Here is a 22,335-nt window from a genome sequence, read left to right on the forward strand (position 1 = left end):
ACTAGATTTAATGCACCATTTAGACAGTTATGGAATCCACGTTGCTGACTCTGTGGGTGCTTCAGGGCTGGAGCACATACAAGGAAAAATGAGTGGGTGCTCAGTACCCACTGGCAGCCAAACTCCCCTTCCTCCATTGCCCACTGGTGGCCCAGCTGACGAACTCCTCCCCCACCCTCCCAGCACTTCCAGAGCATTATGAACAGCTGATTCACAGCAGGAAGCTCCAGGAGGGAGAGGGCAGAACGGGACACAATGAGTTCAGGGGAAGAGGCGGGGTAGAACAGGGTAGAGGTTTGGGGAAGGGATTAAATGGGGGTGGGGCCAAGGTTGGGGGAAGTGGTGGAGTAGAGGTCGGGACTGGGGCAGGAGAAGTTGAACACCTCCCAGCTAGAGGTAAAGTCAGCACCTATGTTAGGAGTGGTTTCCTGTAGACTGCAGAGAATAGATAGGTCACATGGTGCTGGTTCCTCCTGTTTTATTTCCATCTGGAATGGAATAAATTAGGGGAAAATGCAATGACAAACAGGACACTGTGATTAACTCTGCATAATGGACAGACATAATAAAGACCACAAAAAATGCAGTACAGGTACAGAGTTCTGTAACATGGCTTCTCCATGTAAGCAATTGCTGTAGAGGGTTTACCTGCGCCGGTCGACAAAGGCTTCCTTGTCAACCGCAGCGCGTCCAGACTGCCCTGATCTGCCGATAAACAGCTGATCATCAGCTGGTCGGCAGAGCGCGGCAGCGATTTAAATTTAAATGAAGCCGCGATTATTTAAATCGCAGCTTCATTTCCCTTTGCCGATCAGCCTAATCTACATGGCTCCATCAACGGAGCCATGTAGTTTAGACACACCCTGTGTGTGTCTGTGTGCAGTGTCCAGCAGGGGATGGGTCTCTGAGGAGAGGCACATAGGAAATAGCCCAGCTGCCTGACGCCTGGGCTAGGTGGAGGAATCTGAACAAAGCTAGGGGCATAGCCACCTGGGGGCTAAGGGACCAGTTGCTGGGAGTGAGTTAGACTGGGAGTGGGAGTTAGTAGGATGAGGAGAGTAGACTGAGAGCAGGAAAGGGGGGTTCAGGGCCCATGAGTCCCTTTCCTCTGAGAGGAATAAGGCTGTCTGCCCTGTGTTAACATCGCTCCTATGCTACGCTGTATCTCTGAGAAGCAATAAAACCTTCTACTCTCCTCATCGTACCCAGCCGAGACTGCTTCACCCCCACAGCCACAGCTCTCTCGCCCCAGGCAGCCCCCCCCCCCATTGTCCTCTTTCTAGGTCCAAGGTGTTATCTGCTGCCACCTGGGACTCAGGATGTGAGAGACTGCACATACATCATTCTCTTCTCCCCCCCTTTCCCTTCTTCCATTTATTTCAAGTTTTCTTATCCCCTCCTCATAACTTTGGTCATCTGAAGAAGTGGGCTGTGCCCACGAAAGCCCATGATACCATCTACATGTTTTATTTGTCTATAAAGTGCTACCAGACCATTTGTTGTTTTTTTTCTGTAACAAACTAACTCTGCTACCCCCTGAAGCTCCATACTCTCGGAGAGAGTCACACACAGCCGCCCCTCCTCATGCAGCTAGTGCTGCAGGGCCTGGGTAAAGTGAGGCACTCACACACAGCTTCATTACAGAGCAGCGTAGGACAGTAGGATTAGATATAACCCTATAAGACAAATGGTGAATGCAACACCAGCGCAAACATAGGATTACAAAAGTAGACCTCACCCCCCGCCTACATCACAGAGCCAAACATAGGTCCCATCAAAGTGAATAGAAGCTTTGTTGGTTTCAGTAGAAGCAAGATCATGTCCTAAATTCATAGCTTCTGGCAGACCCCTTAGTTCTAAGGGTTAGGAAAGGCAATGCTAAAAGCATAGGTTGTTGAGCAGACTTGCTGAAAACAGAACATTTTTGTTAGGATATCCATGGGTCTTTAAACTAGCCTTATGTCATATGGGTCCAAAATATGCCAGCTCATCTGATGAAGCAGGTCTCGTGTGTGTGTGTGTGTGTGTGTGTGTGTGTGTGTCTCTCTCTAAGGGTACGTCTGGACTACCGCGTTTTGTCGACGGAAGTTTTGTCGACAGATACTGTCAACAAAACTTCCGTCGACAAAGAGCGTCCAGACACATTGAGTTCTGTCGACAAAGCAAGCTGCTTTGTCGACAGAACTCCGTAGTCTGGATGCAATGTTACAGGCAATAACACCTTCTGTCGACAGAGTTCTGTCGACAGAAGGTGTTATGCCTCGTAAAATGAGGTATACCAGCGTCGACAAAACTGCTGAGTTCTGTCGACGTTATGTCGACAGAACTCAGCGGTAGTGTAGACGCTGGTATAGTTTTGTCGACAAAAGTCCACTTTTGTTGACAAAACTAGGTAGTCTAGACACACCCTAAGGCTATGGTTACCCTACTGAGTTATTTCAGGATATCTCTGGTATCTCAAAATAGCTATTTCGTGTCTTAAGAGCAAGCCAATTATATTGAAATATAACGGGCTTGCTATTCTGGTGTACCTGTAAACCTCAATGCATGAGGGATAAGGGGCATTTTGTAATAGTGCTTTATTTCAAAATAAGATCAAAAGCATACTACAAATTGCGTAGCTTATTTTGAGGTAAGGGTGCTGTATAGTCACATCCTAAGATGCCACAATATTACTACTTCTTTTTAAAGTTACAGACTAATACCTCTACTCCGCTGAGACTTTTGGGTGCAAAATAGTTAAATACAAGTTTTTCTGGCTCCACAAATGGGTAACTGGATGAAATGTAACAGGCTGTGATATGAAGGTATTCAGACTAAATGATCTATTGGTCCCTTTTAGCCTTAAATTCTATGAATTATGAAAAACAGCAAGATGGGCTACTGTGTGCAATTAATGTAAAGCGTTGTGTAAACAACAGAGGGCAATTCCATCCAGGCAGGTAGCGCCCAGGAGAGTCATTCCACTGACTTCAATTGGCTTTGGAGGAGGCCCATAGGGTTGAGTAATGAACAAAAAACCTTGGGGCTCTTGAATTTGTTTTCATTATCACATATAGAAGGGAGAATATACACAAGTGGTTTGACCCTGGTAGAGAAACCACTATTTTCTCTCTGTAGGTTGTTCCCCCAAAATGACGATATCGTGAATTTTGCTTCCTGGTTTGGATTTGCATTTCCTAATATGATTCTGATGTTGATTATATCTTGGTTGTGGCTCCAGTTATCATTCATGGGGTTCAAGTAAGTATACAAATAGAATGATGCTGGGCAGGTTCTGAGCAGATGTCAATCAACTGTAACTCTGGCCCTCTTGGTTTGTCTTTCTATTGTTGGGTATAGTCCCTTCTGACCTTAAAGTCTATGGGTATGTCTACACTACAAAGATAATTCGAACTAACAGCCGTTAGTTCGAATTAACTTTGATAGGCGCTACACACGCGAACCGCTAGTTCGAACTTATTTGAACTAGCAGAGCGCTTAATTCGAACTAGGTAAACCTCATTCCACGAGGACTAATGCCTAGTTCGAATTAAGTAGTTCGAATTAAGGGCTGTGTAGCCACTTAATTCGAACTAGTGGGAGGCTAGCCCTCCCCAGCTTGCCCTGGTGGCCACTCTGGGCACCACCAGGGAAACTCTTCTGCCCCCCTCCCAGCCCCGGACTCCTTAAAGGGGCACGGGCTGGCTACGGTGCCCGTGCCAGGTACAAGCCTGCCACCACCCAGCCAGCAGACCATGCACCTGGCACGGCTCGAGCCAGCCACCCGCTGCCACCCAGCCCTCCGCCTCTTCCCGGGACCAGGCTGGCGGCACCCGGGAGCCTGCCCAGGTCCGCAAGAGGCGGACGCCCGCCTGGTCTAGTGCAGACATTGTGGACCTCATCCACGACCTCTGCAATAGGCACAGGAAAGTGGCTGTCTAGAGCAGGATAGCTGCCAGCCTGGCCATCCAGGAGCAGGTTTGCATGAAAATCAAGGGGGTCCACTGAGACCCCCGACCCTGAGCCCTGAGCTTAGAATGGCCCTACTGGGTCAGACCAAAGGTCCATCTAGCCCAGTAGCCTGTCTGTCAACAGCGGCCAACACTAGGGACCCTGGAGGGGATGGACCGAAGACAATGACCAAGCCATTTGTCTCGTGCCATCCATCTCCAGCCTTCCACAAACAGAGGCCAGGGACACCATTTCTACCCCCAGGCTAATACCATTCCATGGACCCAACCTCCATGACTTTATCTCACTTCTCTTTAAACTCTGTTCTAGTTCTAGCCTTCACAGCCTCCTGCAGCATGGAGTTCCACAGGTTGACTATTTGCTTTGTGAAGAACAACTTTCTGTTATTAGTTTGAAGCCTGCTACCCATTCATTTCATTTGGTGTCCTCTAGTCCTACTATTATGGGAACTAATGAAGAACTTTTCTTTATGCACCCTCTGCACACCACTCATGCTTTTATAGACCTCTATCCTATCCCCCCTCAGTCTCCTCTTTTCTAAGCTGAAAAGTCCCATTCTCTTTAGCCTCTCTTCATATGGGACCTGTTCCAAACCCCTGATCATTTTAGTTGTCCTCCCCTCTCTCACCTTCTCTCTTTCCCTCTCCCACTTCCTTTTCCCAGTCTCCCCCAGTTTTGTTCAATAAAGAGAGTTTCTATTTTTGAACACACGTGTCCTTTATTTTGTACATCAGGAAGGGGGGCTAGGGAAGGGTAAGTGGAAGGAGGTGAGGGAGGAATGGGGTACAAGCCCCCGATGGGGAGGACTGGGGTGGCTCTGGGGGCTCCTCGGGGTGGAAGCTCTCCTGCAGCCCCCTGATTGACCCCGCTCCCCAGATGGCAGCCTGCAGCAAGTGCAGCCGGGCTGATGGCCGAGTGTTGTGATGTGCCGAGTGTGGGCACTCAGGGCACTCCAAGCCAGGACTGCTTTGCTGTCCCTCATCGAGTTAGACAAGCAAGTGGGGAACCCCTGAGAACTGTCTGTCTGGGGTGGGGGTTGGGTCTCTTTAAGCACAGCCCTCGGCTAGCCTGAGACAGCAGCTCCACGCTCTAAGTCCTAATCTGATGCCCTGCCGGCACTGCTTCCGGCCATCCTTAACCTCGGTTCAGGGTCCACTCAATGTGGACATGCTAGTTCGAATTGGCAAAACGCTAATTCAAACTAGTTTTTAGGTCTAGATGCACTAGTTCGAATTAGCTTAGTTCAAATTAACTAATTTGAATTAAGTTAGTTCGAATTAGTGCTGTAGTGTAGACATACCCTATGAGTTTATGAGTCTATGAGTATATGTATGTTCCTGAAATTACATGATGCCATGGTCTATAATTTGGAAGCAAAGTATTACATAGACAAGGAATGACATGTCATGTAACAATGTATCTTTAGTAGGTAGGAACTTCACATATTCATAAACCTCTAAGGTGAGATTGAACTTTTGTTGTTACCATCACATTTGTAGTTAATGTTTATTTTCCAATGTATTGCAGAGAGCACAACTGATCTTGAGGCTCCACACTTAGTAAGAAAAAGTTCGTGCCCCAATGAGTTTATAATGTAACTAGACAAAACCGAAAAAGAGTGGGCAGCGAGACAGAGGCACAGAGAGGTGAAGTAACATGCCCAAGGTTGTAGATTGAATCTGTGGCAGAACCAAGAAGCAAATCTAGCTCTCCTGACTCCCAGTGCAATTCTCTACCCCCCAGACCACACATCTCAGCAGGAGATGGTAACCAGTGGTAGCTATGTGCAAAGTATAATACAGGAACCGTTCACTTTATAGCATACCGCAGCCTTTCTAGGGTGCCACTAGCATGGTTCTGTGCCCCACAGAATAAGGGTCAAAGTGGATTCACTGGTAATTTTCTCTTGCAAATATTTATAATGTTCCTTCTTTTTTTCTTCTCAAGTTTTAAAAAAACATGGGGCTGTGGGATTGAAAGAACAGAAAAAGAGAAATCTGCTTTCAACGTGCTCAAGGACGAGTACCAGAAACTAGGCCCTGTCTCATTTGCTGAATTCAGTGTCCTTATGCTCTTCTTTCTGCTTGTTCTTCTGTGGTTTACCAGAGCTCCCGGCTTCGTTCCTGGCTGGGCCACTTTCCTCTTCAATAAAGATAAAGAGTAAGTTTGAATCCTGCAGTGTTTTGGCTGATGGAGCAATAAATTATTTGCCTCTACGCCTGTTTGATCATAAGGGGTGTTTCATTCAGCTCCTGTCTCACGTCACACATGGACGTTGCGTGATGGGTCTGATGCTAGTTCTCATTTGTTGGGCAGCACCAAACCACCAGATAATTGACAATCTCTGCTCTAAAGAGGCACATGTAACAAAGGTGCTGCAGAGCCAGTGTGAGGGATATTCATGGTATTTGTGTGTCAATCCAGTTTGTGTATATATTTTTATTAGCCTTCCAATTTTATGATAAGATCAGGTTTAATGTCATTTTAATAGGCAGTAATGTCATTTGCAAGGGAGAAGCTATCCATCACCCACAAAGAAACTGACTCAGTGATTTGAATGACTTCTCTATCTTCCTCTTGTGCTCTTAACCTTGCACACAAGTTTTAAGGGGAGACACAATTAAGATCATTTCTTGCCACAGCCCCACATGTGCAGCAACATTTGAATTGTTGTAGCTTTCCTGTTGAGAAGTGTCTTTACTCAGCTCACATGCACCAGTTGCACCTTTCTGTTTGGTCACCTGCACTGCTCGTATATTATTATTATTGTATTTATTTGCATTGTGATCATGCCTAGGGGTCCCAATCATTCCTCTATGGGGGAAGGGACTGCACAAAAGTAGATGAAAAAAGACTGTACCTGTCCCAGAGAATTCACTAGCTAAGTTCACAATTTGAGTTTCAGAGTTTGGAGCAAAAGTGGGACTTTTTGCTTTGAAATACGAAGGGAAAATGTTACATATCTATGTCATGCTGGTTGTTTTGAGACCTTGGTATTTGTTGCAGTCTAACATTTTCAAAACTACATACGTGATTTTGAAGCCTAAATCCATTTTCAAAAGTGACTTAGGACCTCCCATTAAGTGCCTACGGCAGACCTGGGCAAAGTACCCTCTGCAGGCCAAATTCAGCCCACCAAGCTGCCAGATCGGGCCTGCAGACTCCTAGCCTGCTCACTGCATGGTGCCAAGAAACACAGCCATGGAGGGGTTGTTTGAACAGCTGTGAGCATGGGGGAAGGAAGGAAGGAAAGGGATGAGTGCTGCTCCTGCTCCCAGCACATACCCATTGGCCACTTTCTGGCCAATGGGAGCTGTCTGTTGCCAACAAGCAGCTTGGAAGACGCCCTCTCCTCTGCCTATCAGGCTCCTAGCTGTTTAGAAATCACATGGCCCCTGCAGCCAGTGCGGGGGCAGGGCAGGCAAGGAGTCTGCTTGGAAAGGCTGCTGCCCGGGAGTCAAGCGAGCAATCTCCCAGTCAGAGCGTAGCTCTGGCACCCCAACCTTCAGCTCCCCTATCCCACATAACCCAAACCCCTTGCCCCCTCCTGTCCCCGTGCCCCCTCCCAGATCCTGCACCCCAATCCCCTGCCCAAGGTCACAGCCCAAGCCCCTGCACTCCCCTCGTATACCCTAGTCCCCTTCCCCAGGTCACAGCCCCCTCTTGCATAAGCTGACAACCCAAAACCCAAAAGGAAGCCTTTGTCGACCGCTCTCTTATGCCTTGTGAAACGAGGTTTACAGGAAGAGTGCGGCTCTTGGCCACTTTCCAAATTCTTGGAGTGCCCCCCTACATCAAAAATTATTGCCCACGCCTGGTTTAGAGGGATTGTATGGACAAATGTGAATAGAATTTGTGGGTTACAGTGTTTGGGACAATGGTGTGTGTGTACTGGATAGATCCCATGCTGGAGGGGTGCCATGTAATGGGACAAGGTATACTATATTTTAAATTGCCCTCTGGTTTTTCTTATAGGTATGTTACTGATGCCACCGTAGCTCTCTTTGTTGCACTACTACTGTTCATAGTTCCTGCCACTAAACCCAAGTTCAACTGCTTTAGTCAAAATAGAGTTAACCCTGAACAGAACAAAGAAGGTAATGGAAAGAGAAATTTACACTATTGCGGCTCTGTGATGAGAACACAACTCACCATGCAGAGATTGGTGCTGAAAGAAGCAATCCTCTGTGACTCATGGCTTGTCTGCAGGAACCTTTTGCATGTGGCAAAGTGGTGGGGAAATATACCCTAGGCCAACCTGCCGTATATTGTCTGTGTGGATCCTGCTAAAAACTCCCTAGTGCACGCTATCCTTCTCCTCCTTGAAAGCAGAGTAGATCAGAGTAGATCAGAACTTCCACTGTGTGTCCGTGTGGAGTCTAGTAATGGTGTCTGAAAGGCTAGATTGAAAGACACATTCATACTCCAGCCTGCTGTGAACTCAAACCTGGTTAACACTAAACCAGACAGGTTGGTTTAAGGTATGCAACTCTATCTATGCTAAACATGTAGCTGGAGTCAGTTTACCTTAAGCTGAGCTATGGCAGCATCCACAGAGAGGGAGGCCCACTGGAGCACACACTTGTTTCGGCTTCTCTTGCTCATCACAGAGGGAGGAGTAGTGGCAGGGGCTGCCCTTAGCCTTCATTTTACGTGTCTATGTTAGACCTGCTAATTCGAAAGCTAGAAGATCGACCTCCGACGGGCTAATCTTGCTAGTGTAGACATGTCCTCAGTGTGTGCAGTCCATGGGAGCTAATCCCACATCTTAGTTACTCCTGGTGCTTGGTCCTAACCACAGTGCACTAGAATGGGCAGTTTTCTCACTAGTATTCCTGTCCTGGGCAATCATGTACCCTCTGTGTCACTCGAGCTCTTCCTTTGCACGGGGGTGGTAGCTACAGTAAGCGCACATCTGAGTGTACAGCTGGATCAAAGTTGGTGTCTCCATCTCACAGCATTCCATGCTCTGCTTTTATCGTTTCAGTGTCAGAAGAGCCCTTTTTCCCAGCCCCGCTGCTGGACTGGAAGGTGGTTCAGAAGAAGCTGCCCTGGAACATTGTGCTGCTGCTAGGGGGAGGATTCGCCTTGGCCAGTGGAAGCGATGTATGACTTACCCTCTAGCTGCCACTGAGTCCCAGGGGGACTTCTAGGCTCTGCTTGTTGGTCCTTTATTCATAGTAATGAGTCCAAACAGCACCTGCATGTGAAGCAGGGTTTTATTTGCACCAGGGCTGAGCCCTGGCCCTTCTATGCTTGGCAGTATATAGCCCCGACACCTCTGGACTTACTGCTCAGTTCCGAATGTAAAAAATTACTTGAGCCCTGGCAATTCTTTCATTATAAATTAAGCACCCCTCTAAGCAAAGGGCTGAACTGCTAATTAGCATAATTAGGGATGGGTGCGCCTCAGGAATTGAACTTCAAAAGTTGAACTGCTTTGTTCATGTTTCTCCAGAATCTTGGCAGCCTTGACAGAAAGTCCTCTTTGGGGTTTCCTTAGTTGCAGCTCAGTACCTTCAGAAGCATTAGCAATTCTTTCAACGATTGCTGTGAGCAATTCATGAAATGCTTGGCAAGGTGTGACTTCCTTGATCTTGGAAATAACTCAGTATTGTGCTTCTACTTGGCAAAACTGTACGCGTATGTCTACACTAGCCCCCTAGTCCGAACTAGGGAGGCTAAGGGTATGTCTACACTACAAAGTTAATTCGAACTAACAGACATTAGTTCGAATTAACTTTAATAGGTGCTACACTAGCACTCCGCTAGTTCGAATTTAAATCGAACTAGTGGAGCACTTAGTTCGAACTAGGAAAACCTCATTTTACAAGGATTAAGCCTAGTTCGAACTAGCTAGTTCGAATTAAGGGGTGTGTAGCCCCTTAATTCAAACTAGTGGGAGGCTAGCCCTCCCCAGGTTTCCCTGGTGGCCACTCTGGCCAACACCAGAGAAACTCGTCTGCCCCCCTCCCGGCCCGGACCCCTTAAAGGGGCACGGGCTGGCTACGGTGCCCGTGCCAGGTGCAATCCTGCCAGGACCCAGCCAGCAAACCCTGCACCTGGCACGGATCGAGCCACCCACCCGATGCCCACCAGCCCTCCCCATCTTCCCGGGACCAGGCTGGCGGCTCCCGGGAGCTTGCCCGGGACAGTAAGAGGTGGGCACCCGCCTGGGCTAGTGCAGACATCATGGACCTCTTCCACGATCTCTGCACTAGGCACAGGAAAGTGGCCGTCTAGGGCAGGAGAGCTGCCAGCCTGGCCACCCAGGAGCAGGTGTGCAATAGAATCAAGGGGGTCCACTTAGACCCCCGACCTTGAGCCCTGAGCTTACAATGGCCGTCCTGGGTCAGACCAAAGGTCCATCTAGCCCAGTAGCCTGTCTGCCGACAGCGGCCAACCCTGGGAACCCTGGAGGGGATGGACCGAATACAGTGACCAAGGCATTTGTCTCGTGCCATCCCTCTCCAGCCTTCCACAAACCTTGGGCAGGGACACCACTCCTACCCTCTGGCTAATAGCACTCCATGGACCCAACCTCCATGACATGATCTCACTTCCCTTTAAACTCTGTTCTAGTTGTAGCCTTCACAGCCTCCTGCAGCAAGGAGTTCCACAGGTTGACTCTTTGCTTTGTGAAGAACAATTTTCTGTTACTAGTTTGAAGCCTGCTACCCATTCCTTTCCTTTGGTGTCCTCTAGTCCTTCTTTATGGGAACTAATGAAGAACTTTTCTGTATGATCCCTCTGCACCCCACTCATGCTTTTAGAGACCTCTATCCTGTAGCCCCTCCGTCTCCTCTTTTCTAAGCTGAAAAGTCCCAGTCTCTTTAGCCTCTCTTCATATGGGACCTGTTCCCAACCCCTGATCATTTTAGTTGCCCTCCCCTCTCCCGGCCTCTCTCTTCCCCTCTCCCACCTCCTTTTCCCAGTCTCCCCCAGTTTTGTTCAATAAAGACAGATTCCATTTTGGAAGACACGTGATCTTTATTTTGTACATCAAGAAGAGGGGCTAGGGAAGGATAAGTGGAAGGAGGTGAGGGAGGAATGGGGCACGAGTCCCCCGATGGGGAGGACTGGGCTGGCTCTGCGGGATTCTGGGGGTGGAAGCTCTCCTGCAGCCCCCCAATTGTCCCCTCTTCCCCGATGGCAGCCTGCGGCAAGTGCAGCCGGTCTGATGGCCGAGTGCTGTGATGTGCCCACTGTGGGTAGTCCGGGCAATCCAAGCCAGGACTGCTTTGCAAGCGGGGCACCCCTGAGAACTGTCTGTCCGGGGTGGGGGTCGGGACCCTTTAAGCACAGCCCTCGGCTAGCCTGAGACAGCAGCTCCATGCTCTAAGTCTTCCTCTGATGCCCTGCCGGCACTGCTTCCGGCCATCCTTAAGCCCGGTTCAGGGTCCACTTAATGTGGACATGCTAGTTCGAATTAGCAAAACGCTAATTTGAACTAGTTTTTTAGTCTGGATCCGTTAGTTCGAATTAGCTTAGTTCGAATTGATCAATTCGAACTAAGTTAGTTCGAATTAACGTTGTAGTGTAGACATACCCTAATGTAGGCATTCGAAGTTGCAAATGAAGCCCAGGATTTAAATATCGCAGGCTTTATTTGCATCTTCCCATGCAGGCGCCATTTTTAAATCCCCCTTTGTCCAAATTGACAGCCCACAGCTACACGCGGCAGTCAAATGTTAACTTGAACTAAGTCCTTAGTTTGAGTTAACTGTTATGCCTTGAACTGTTACACCATCGCGGGCAATCAGTTCGGACTAAGGGGGATTTAAAAATGGCGCCCGCATGGGAAGATGCAAATAAAGCCCGGGATATTTAAATCCTGGGCTTCATTTGCAACTTTGAATGCCTACATTAGCCTCCCTAGTTCGGACTAGGGGTCTAGTGTAGACATAGCCTAAGTTCCTTCTGATGAGAATTAGAGAAAATAAATCTGACAATTTCCAGCTGGCAGGGAATCTCCTTTATTATTGTTTTTAAGAAAGCTCACATTACTTCTTTTATAAATGACCCAGTTTCCTGCTTTTAAATGATCTAACCACTAATGTCAATGGCCTGTTTTCATATGTGTATTGGGGTTTGGCAATACATTGCACACTGCATGAGCAATGGTCTAGAGTTCTGTGTCTTACTGAAATGCACCTTTTGATCTTGTCAGGCTTCTGGTCTGTCGAAATGGCTGGGGAATCAGATGATCCCATTGCATGCTATTCCACCCTGGGCCATTGCAGTGATCGTTACACTTGTTGTCGCAACCTTCACCGAATGCACCAGCAATGTAGCTACGGCCACCCTCTTTCTACCTGTCTTTGCGTCCTTGGTAAGATTCATTTTCTACGTGGCTTTTTCTCACTGCTGATCTGTAAAGTTGACTTTAACATCAAAGAAAAATGGATAATCTTTTAAAACAGAGCAAGGCCACATTTATTACCACGTGCAGTATATATGTTTTAAGCCAGGGGACTTTTAATGCGAATAGGGTTACTCCAGAAAGTATACAGCGAACAACCTATCAGACAGCAAAGCTAGCTCCAGTGCTGGGGGAAACGTCCTTTGTTTATCCACAGGCCAGGTATCACACGGGCAGCAGCTCTGCAGACTTCCCTGGTACTGCCCCGCCACTGTGCATCAGCCTTGATGGGACAACTCCTGGAGTGAGAGAGTAAATCAACTTCCATGGCCCCTCTCCTAAGATTGCCTAATAGGAGGCCAGTTAATGCCAACTGCTGTGCAAGGCGGGCACTTGTCCACTAGAAAGAGGACTGAGCCACCAAATCATTTAACAGAGCCCACCCAACACCAGTCAGCTGGTAAGGACTTTTGGTCACTTGAGCTGTATTCAACCAGCAGTCTGGAGGTTAAAAGTTCTAGCTTGTCCCCGCGCGTTAGCTAGTCCCCACCAAAAACATTTCACCTCTTAAGTCTCGCATTCAGGAGAACAATGCTGAAGCCAATAGACTCTATACACAAGCTGAAAATTAAGCTATTGAACCTTATGCATCTACTTAAGTTCCAATGAAGCCAATAGGGGAAAACTTAAGTATATACTTTCCTGCCTTACAGAGAGGTAAGTTTAGCACTGAGGGCTTGGTTTTTCCATTGCCTTGCACCTTGCATGATCATTTACCCAAGTGCAAAATGATTACAAAATGTGTTTAATATTTTATCCCTACTTTGCACAGGTGTAAATGTGGACCCAAACTGGAGAGCAGTGGAGAATTGAGTCTTGAATGTGTATCATTGATTAAAACTCTTAGGGTACGTCTAGACTACATGCCACTGTCGCCAGAGGCATGTAGATTAGGCTACCAGGCATAGGAAAATGAAGCGGCGATTTAAATAATCGCTGCTTCATTTAAATTTACATGACTGCCGCGCTGAGCCGACAAACAGCTGATCAGCTGTTTGTCGGCTCAGTGCGGCAGCCATGTAAATTTAAATGAAGCGGCGATTATTTAAAACGCTGCTTCATTTTCCTATGCCTGGTAGCCTAATCTACATGCCTCTGGTGATAGAGGCATGTAGTCTAGACGTACCCTCAGAGAGGTAGCCATGTTAGTTTTAAAAACATTGAGTAGTGCTTAGGCACCTTAGAAACTACCAAAAATATATAGTATTTTGAGCTTTTATGGGCAAAACCCACTTCTTCTGATGGAAGAAGTGGGTTTTCCCATGAAAGCTCATGATATTATATTTATATATTTGTTAGTCTCTAAAGAGCCAGAGAACTACTCTTTCCTTTTATCATTGATTAAATACTTTAAGGTCCCTTGGGATTACAAATGCTGAATACATAGAAAACATTTTCCTCTGCTGTGATAGTCTTCTTGTAGACTCCAGATTTCCCCTCCCCCATCCTGAGATTTGTGTTCTTCTTTGGTAATAACCAGCACACTTCATTCATTTCCTAGGATGCTTCAGCCATCTCAGTCTCTTTCTGCAGAATAAAACAGAACATTTTTAAAACTTAGGAAGACACATAAGGAGAGGACTAAAAATGGCACAGATGTTTTGACAAAGTTGGCACCAGAGCAGATGAAAATAGATAGTCTTGTCTTTATTCCAAAATAATTTTAGTATTTTCTTTCAGGTAGAATTATCCTGAACTAGGCTGCTTATAGCTGGCAGTGTCTTGAATTGGCACTGAAATTCTGGGTACTGGAGAAGCCCACAAAATGGGCATAATGTTTAAAAGTTTTGCTCTGTGAGTCTAGTTATAATCAAGTGCCTATATCACTCGGACAACCCATCTCAAAGTGTTTTCAGAGATCAAACAAAAGAACTCCTTATAAATTTGACCATAACCACAAATTATACCATGTGGGGTGGGGGAAGGGAGAGGAAGCACCAAGCATCATTTGTATATGTAATTCTGCAGCCAAAAGTGAATTGTGAAGAGAAATAAACCAGACTTGTAGCAAGCCTCATTCAGGAAAAAAACTCACTGCATGAGTACATAAACGGTGATGGAACCAACCCTGTGCTGGCATCTCTGTAAATACCAAAATGGAGAGAATACCTACATTAGTCTCCCTAGTTCGAACTAGGGGGCTAGTGTAGACATACCCTCAGATACTAAGCTAATGAGCCATACAAGTACCTCAGATATACAGAGCCAAACTCTGCCCTCAGATATGCATGTGCAGTTGCCTTTAATTAGGATGGGATTTGGTTGCCCCTCTGAGGGCAAAATGTATTATTATTGTAGGGCCTAGGAGCCTCAGCCACGGACGAACTTTCTGTTCAGTGACTCCATCCTTTGCTAGGAGAAGAGCCCAGGGAATCATGAATTTACATTTCAGCAGTAACTTACACTGGGGATGAACTGAGATACTGCATCCGAGGATCGCAGACTCTCTTCCTGCTTCTGTTTCCGAATGTTGCTAATGCTGCTCTTGGTCTGTTTTTCCTCAGTCACAGTCAATCAAAGTCAATCCTTTGTACATCATGATCCCTTGTACGCTCAGTGCCTCTTTTGCCTTTATGCTCCCAGTGGGGACACCTCCAAACGCGATAGTATTTTCCTATGGTCACCTCCGCGTTGCAGACATGGTAAGATCATGATAACCATTCCCTGATATTTTGCCAAAGCTTTCCATTACCCTTTGCCGTAAATTTCATGGATGTTGCTTACGTTTATGGTCTGGCATTTCTATAGTTCCCTTGGCTCTCCAGAGTTACATGCAGGACTTGTGACAGAATTTGCCAGTGCAAAGGAGGGGAGGGGAGGAGACTCAGCTCTGGGATCCCCAGAAGTGGCAGGGCCTCAAGTGCAAGGGGCAGGACTAGAGGCAGCCAACCATCAGTGCTGCCCAGACTGCATCATGCTGGACTCTGGAAGAAATTTAAAAGGCCCAGAGCTCCAGCCACTGCTGTGGTAGCCTTGGGGGACAGCTCAGAGTCCCAGGTTTTTCTAAATTGCTGGGCTCCTGCCTTCCCCATTGGCAGCCTTGGTTCCATATAAATAACCTCAGCCTCATTCCCACTCCTGGGCAACATTGTTTCTGGGGATTTAAGCTGCAGCATAGGCATAGCCTCAGTGCGGCAGAATGAGGCCTTTAACCAATAAACCCATCTTGTTTTATAGTTAATGTGGGTGAGGCAGTATCTTTTATTGGACCAGGTTCTGTGCGTGAGAGAGGCAGTCTTTTGAGATGGTCCAGTAAAAGAGATTATCTCACTCACTTTATTTCTTTAATATCCCGGGAACTCCACTGCATACAACAATGGAAACTATCGTGTTCAATGGTCTTTCAAGATTGCAAACTAATTAAGAGTTTGCATACTGTTCCAGGGCAGTTCCATTTACGGAAGAACATCGAACAGCAAGCACAATGGTTATTTTCATGCTATTTATTGGATCAGGCATCTAGTTATGCCTTCAGGTTTCTTCATTGTGTTTATGTGAATGGGTTCTGGCAGCTCTAAGGAGACTCATTGTGCCAGTGTTTTGTGTTTCATTTTTCCTTGCCAGGCGAAATCTGGAATAGTGATGAACATTATCGGAATCCTCTGCGTCACTTTGGCCATCAACACCTGGGGACGTCCCATGTTCACCTTGGACATGTTCCCATCCTGGGCCAATACCACGGCTGGACAGTGAGGAGTAAAGAATTTAACAGCAGACCCAAAGGAATCCTAGTACTGTTTCTTCCTTGCCCCACATCCTGCCTAGAGCCTTATAAGCACCTCAGATGCTGCATTAGGATGAATGCAACATTTTGAGGTCTAAATTTCAGGTCAGCTACAAATCAACTCATTCCAGCCGAGACTGAGCCACATGTGCTGCATCTGCACTGCAGTCTAAGGAGCGCTGTCCCTATTGTGCCTGTGATCTCTGTGGGTCTCCACACAAGACAGGAATGTCGCTCAAGATTTGATTTTTTTTTTTTATATATATGAAGGAGAGGCGGCACTGCAATGAGTGGCTTGAACCTCCATGTAACTAGTGAGCACTTGAACTGAGCATCCCAACTGTTATTTGGAGGCTACTGCAGGAATGGTCCATTCTCAGCAATGTCATGAGAATGATTCCTTCAGAATACAGAGCCAGCAGTGTTCCCTGAAGCCTGGTCTCCCTCCCAAATCTTTGCACATTAGCACGCAGCTGGGAAGAGTCCGGGTGACTAATACCAAGCTGAGAGACCAGGACTCAGCAGTCACGCCAGGCTGAGCTTTGGTCAGTTTCACGTTGTTGCCCGTTGCACTCAGGATTCAAAGATAAATCCCTTAAGTGCTCACCCAGCATACTATTAGTGAACTCTTTAATTCTGGGTTGAAGACAAGGCCTGAAAGACCAGCCCTTCAGTGGGAACAGACTTTGAACTTGAATCAAAATATAGCAATAATCAGAGAGTGAATTTACAGCTATTTGTGGGATGGGTCCTGAAATCCTTATGCACGGATCCCTGTGCCAAGGGGCTCCAATAGCTGGGCCAAGGGGCTCCAATGGCTGCTTTGTCTGACACAGGTCTGACTACCGGTCTGTGTGTAAAATGTTTTGTAGCATCTAGAATAGCACCATGATTTATGGGGGTGCTGTGATGCTTAAGAGCCCAATTCCTGCAGCCCTGAGAGGTCAGCTTGGAAAAGGATTTCAGGATTTGGCCCCAATGTAACAAATTAATGCACATAAGATGTTAAATATTGTTATGCTTTTTCTTTATAGAACTGGGAAAATAATTATTGCTTTGCCTTTAAAAGCAAAGACAATATTTATCTGCAAAAACCTCTAGTGAAGAGCGAGAGGTATGTCCTGAAGGAAAACCCTGTTTCATAATTATTTAAATTCATTGTGTAAGGTCCTGATCCTGTAAGGTGCTGAGCACCATCCCCTCCCATTTGACTCTGGTGAGAGTTGCACTTGGCCTCTCCAAGGGATGTGCTCATTCTCTCATGCAGATGTGGCCAACCCTCCAGGCTTGTCCTGGAGTTTCTAGGAATGAGAGAGAAATCTTAAAGAGATCTTATGTCATGGGTTAAATCCTCCATGAATATATCTAAGGAGAAATGGTAACCCTAGTCTCAGGCTTAAAGAGTCTGTAGTTTGGCCAAAAGCCCAATACAGTCTGGATGGCCCCCTCCCTATTACTGCAGGGGGAGTACAAAGCTCATCAGCTGTTGGGTTTTCTGGTTGATTAACTTCATCTAACAAGCAAGAGCTGTTATGGTTGTGGGCATCTGATGAACACTTGACCACACAGAGAAGCACAGTGAAATCAATGGGTATGCATCACATACCTTGCTTAGCTGCTTGTGTAAATCCCACTAGGCACCTCTCTACATCTTTTGTAGGGTGACCAAAGGTTTAAGAAGGTTTAATAAGGGTAGTACTGATACTTGAGGCTTTTTCTTCTATATGAGCCTATAACACCCAAACCTGGCCCCATTTTCGCCCTTGCTATCCAGTTACCATAACCTTTGGTGCCTAAATCTCTTTGTAAATCTGGCCCAATGTGCTGCCCTGAGATGCTGATTGCCCTTGACTCCCAGTGATTTTGTAGGAAGTGATCCAAGGGCCTCTTTGCGGGAGAGTAACAACTCACAAGTCTCCTTTTTAACTGGTGGGATTAGAGCTGGGTAAAACTTTCCAGTCCATTTGATAACATTCAGACTTGTAGCAGATTTGTTCCATGATTTTCAACATGAAGCATTTCAGCTATTCCATTTGGAACAACCTTTCCTTTTCAGATTTTGCTTTCTTTTCTTTTAAAAAAAAATTCAGAAGAGTTTAAAAAATGGACAAAATTAAATCAAAAGCTTTCCTTCCATCCAAAATATTTTTATGGCTTTGCAAAACTTGCCATTGAACTGAAAATAATAATTTTATTCATCCCGCTCTAGTTGGGATTTGAAATCTGGGTGAACTAGGATGCCATGGCGAGTTCTTATTTTTCCTGTCTAAACTAACTTAATTAAAATTTTTCTACTTCAATGTAGGTGTTTCAGAAGGCCCCTAATTTAGGTGTTTCCCAGCTATGTGTGCAGGAGGAGTAACCTTGGGGGAATTTTCATAAGATGAAGAAACAACATTGTTATTGAGTTGTCGTGCCAGGAGATTTTTTTCTCATATTGCTGCAAAGTGGAAATTAAACTTTATTTTCCTATGCTGGTATATACGATGTTTTATTCTTGGCAGGAGAAAGGGAGCATATAGATGTGAAAAGAAAGAACCTGGTTTCAAAGGTTTTGTGTCCTTTTGTTGTAATTATTGAGTCCTCTTCATACATGTCATAGTCCTTTAAATATCAGTTCTTTCCTTCCAAGGCAGCTTAACTGGAGAATCACAGGATGTGAACCTGCCAAAACAAGTGTGTGAATTCCATCTTCTCTCCAACAGAGATTGTTTTCCTTATTACCCAACGCAGGGCATGATGACTTTACATTACACCAGTGAAGGGCAACCTAGGCTAGTGAGTGGGCTTCATGTGTGATCCTCCATCATCTTAGTGAGCTGTAAGATTAACCTAGCCATGGTAGCCTCCCCAGATAGTTAAATTTGCTAACTGTGCTTGCGTACTTAGAATTTGTGGGGCGTTCCCAGTGAACCGCAGCAGCACTTTGATTGGATGCAGAGGGAGCGCAAGTCAGTCAGTATAGAGTGCAATCAGCACGCACCTCACTTCACAAGCCTTTCCTGAAGGTCTGTGTCTCTTTAGTAATACCGATAGGAAAAAACCACAGAGAAGGAAAGTAGCAGAATCTGGCAACCCTGCCCATGGGCAACGGTAAAGAAACTATCTCGCAAACTGCATGTAGAGCCCCGATGGACCGCATGTGGCCCTTGAGTTGCAGGTTGCCTATCCCTATGTTACACTCTGTTGCATTATGCTGTATGCTGGTGTCGCTGCACTCAAGCCAGTGTGAAGGTGTGGTTTGTGGGAAGGGAGCAGAAGAAGAATCCCAGGCCTTGATGAAGTGAGGATTTCAAGGGGTGCTGGCAGAGCGTGTTAGCTAACACTCACTAAAAAGCTATGTACATAAAGCAGTGTAGACTTGTGTCGGGGGGCTCGCCCCTGTCTTGGGGTTGCCACCCCCATCCGGGGCCTAACTCGGGCCATCTGGGCCTAGCCCTCAAAGTACACTGCCCCTCTCACAGGGGAAATACGGCCCACCGGCCTAGTCCCAAAGTACAATGCCCCTGTGCTAGGGGAAATACGGCCTCCCGGCCTAGTCCTCAGTTTGCAGGCCCGGAGGCCTAGTTCACAGTTTGCAGGCCCGGAGGCCTAGTTCACAGTTTGCAGGCCCGGAGGCCTAGTCCACAGAGTGCAGGCCCGGAGGCCTAGTCCACAGAGTGCAGGCCCGGAGGCCTAGTCCACAGAGTGCAGGCCCGGAGGCCTAGTCCACAGAGTGCAGGCCCGGAGGCCTAGTCCACAGTTTGCAGTTTGTTACCCTGTTCCCACGTGTCAGGGTCTCAGGCAGCAGGGGTAGGGGGGTCCGGGCCCTCCCTCTCCACCGGACCCCGACCCAGGGCCCTAATAGTTTCGGGTGGTTCCCACCACCGGCTCGGCGGGGGCTCCTCCCCGCAACGCCCCGAGCCCTCAGGGGCTTCTCCAGCTCCCTGCCCTGGGTCGCTTCCTACCCCCTGCTCGCAGCCTGCCGCGGTCCCACCTGTCGGCGCCGGTCGATGGGCTGTAGTGGTCCTCCCCCTGGCAGCTGCAGAGTCGGCGGGGTCCGTTCCAGCACTCGGGTCGCGGGTGGTCGGTCGGCGGCTCCGGCGTTGGGGCCGAGCCCGGCAGAGGCCCGGCAGCAGCACGCTCAGCTCCCCTGGCGACTCCCTCTCTGGCCAGTGGTCGCTAGCTCCTGCTCGGGTCGCAGTCCGCCCTTTCTGAGCAGGCCAGCAGCCTTTTATACCTTGGCTCCCTTTGGAGCATGCCCAGTAGGGCTGTGTGGGTGGGGCCCTCTCCGCCCCAGGCCCCAGGTGGTTTCCCTGGTCTTGAGTGCGGGGCGGGGCCGCCCCGTCACACACCCCCCCCCCCCTTAAGTGGGTACCTATCCTCTCGCCCGTTCCCGTCTCTTCTTCCCCCCCTCTGGAAAGGAAATCAGCATTCGTGTGCGCCTTCCCTGGGCGATGGGTTATACTGAAATTGTACGGCTGTAAAGATAGATACCACCGCATTAAACGGGGGTTCGTCTCTTTCATGCTATTTAACCATTTCAGGGGGGCATGGTCTGTCACCACCTGAAACGTGTTGCCCAATAAATAATATCTTAGGGCGTCTATAGCCCACTTTATTGCCAGTGCCTCCTTTTCTATGGTAGCGTAGTTCTGTTCTCGTGGGAAGAGCTTGCGGCTCAAATATACTATCGGGTGCTCCCCTCCCTCTGCCTGTTGGGACAGCACTGCCCCCAAGCCTCTTTCTGATGCATCCGTTTGCAGTAGGAAGGGCTTTGAAAAATCTGGGTGGAACAGGACCGGGGCTTTAGTAAGCTGGTCCTTCAGTGTCCTGAAAGCCACCTCACAGTCCGCTGACCATTGTACCTTGTTCGGCTGGGTACTTTTCGTGAGGTCAGATAGAGGGGCTGCAATGGCCGCAAAGCCGGGGATAAACCGGCGATAGTACCCCGCAAGCCCCAAGAACTGGCGTACCTGCTTTTTGGTTGCGGGTGTCTTGCACTCCTGCACGGCTTTCACTTTGTCCACCAGCGGTCGTACTGTCCCTTGCCCGACCGTGTACCCCAAGTAGGTTACTTCCCGGCGTCCCAGCTGGCATTTTCGCGGGTTGGCTGTGAGGCCGGCCTCCTTCAGGGACTTCAATACGGCTTCTAAATGCTGCAGATGGGCCGTCCACGTTGGGCTATAGATCACCACGTCATCTATATATGCGGCTGCGTAGGCGTGATGGGGCTGTAACAATCGGTCCATTAATCGTTGGAACGTGGCCGCTGCCCCATGCAGTCCGAATGGCATGGTCACGAATTGAAACAGGCCCCATGGTGTAGGGAAGGCCGTCTTCTCCTTAGAGGCTGGTGTCAGGGGGATCTGCCAATACCCTTTCGTCATGTCCAGGATGGAGAAGTATTCCGCTTGGCCGAGCCGTTCCAAGAGCTCCTCGGTTCGTGGCATCGGGTAGGCATCGAACCGCGAGATGGCATTCACTTTCCGAAAATCGATGCAAAATCGCGTCGTGCCATCTGGCTTCGGGACTAGAACTATGGGACTCTTCCACTCACTATGAGATTCCTCCACCACTCCCATATCTAGCATGGTCTGGAGTTCCCGCTGGACCGTTTCCCACATCTTCCTAGGGAGGGGCCTGTGTTGGTCTCGCACCTTATGGCCTGGCCGGGTAGCGATGTGGTGATGCGTGGTGTGGACGCGGCCGGGTTGAGTGGAGAAAAATGGCGCGAACCTCTGGGCCACTCGCTGTAATTCTCCTCGCTGTACTGGATTCAACTCGGGCCCCATCGTTACCTGAGCCTCCCCCTGGAGGTCCTCTACGGCTGGCCCGAGCTCTGGCTCCGGGGGATATGGGGTGACCAGTAGTCCTTCGGCGGTCTTCCACTCCTTCAAGAGGTTGATGTGGTATAGTCGTACCTCTCTCCTCCTCCCCGGCAGCCTCACTTCGTAGTCCACCGTCCCTATTCGCCGGACCACCTCGAACGGGCCTTGCCATCGTGCCAGTAGCTTGGACTCTCGGGATGGCAGTAGGACGAGGACGTGGTCCCCCGGTTCAAAAGAGCGGAGTTTGGCCCCTCGGTTGTAATATCGGGCTTGGACCTCCTGCGCCTGTAGGAGGTTAGCCCTGGCAAATTCCCCTACCTTCCGCAGGCGTTCCCGCAGCTGTAAGATGTAGGGTACTGTCCCTTGTACCCGCGATTCTTGTTCTTCCCAGCTCTCTCGTAAAAGGTCGAGTATTCCCCTCGGCT

General features: G+C 48.2%; 1 protein-coding gene across 2 annotated transcripts in view; it reads left to right on the forward strand.

Moving 5' to 3' along the window:
* LOC102454835 (Na(+)/citrate cotransporter-like) overlaps positions 1-19,738 on the forward strand; it is a 41,869-nt gene extending 22,131 nt beyond the window's left edge. Inside the window, exons 7-13 of one of the 2 annotated variants that reach the window (XM_075904904.2) lie at positions 3,121-3,243; positions 5,902-6,114; positions 7,930-8,051; positions 8,942-9,060; positions 12,125-12,286; positions 14,881-15,018; positions 15,941-19,738. In XM_075904904.2, the coding sequence (XP_075761019.2) occupies positions 3,121-3,243; positions 5,902-6,114; positions 7,930-8,051; positions 8,942-9,060; positions 12,125-12,286; positions 14,881-15,018; positions 15,941-16,069 (1,006 nt within the window). In that variant the 3' untranslated portion in view covers positions 16,070-19,738. The remainder of the gene's footprint in view (positions 1-3,120; positions 3,244-5,901; positions 6,115-7,929; positions 8,052-8,941; positions 9,061-12,124; positions 12,287-14,880; positions 15,019-15,940) is intronic. The other variant, XM_089772099.1, reaches the window with a different exon arrangement.
* The last annotated feature ends 2,597 nt before the right edge of the window (positions 19,739-22,335 follow it).

Source organism: Pelodiscus sinensis, chromosome 21 (assembly GCF_052426305.1).
Source record: "Pelodiscus sinensis isolate ZL-2025 chromosome 21, ASM5242630v1, whole genome shotgun sequence".
NCBI classification, from domain to species: Eukaryota; Metazoa; Chordata; order Testudines; family Trionychidae; genus Pelodiscus; species Pelodiscus sinensis.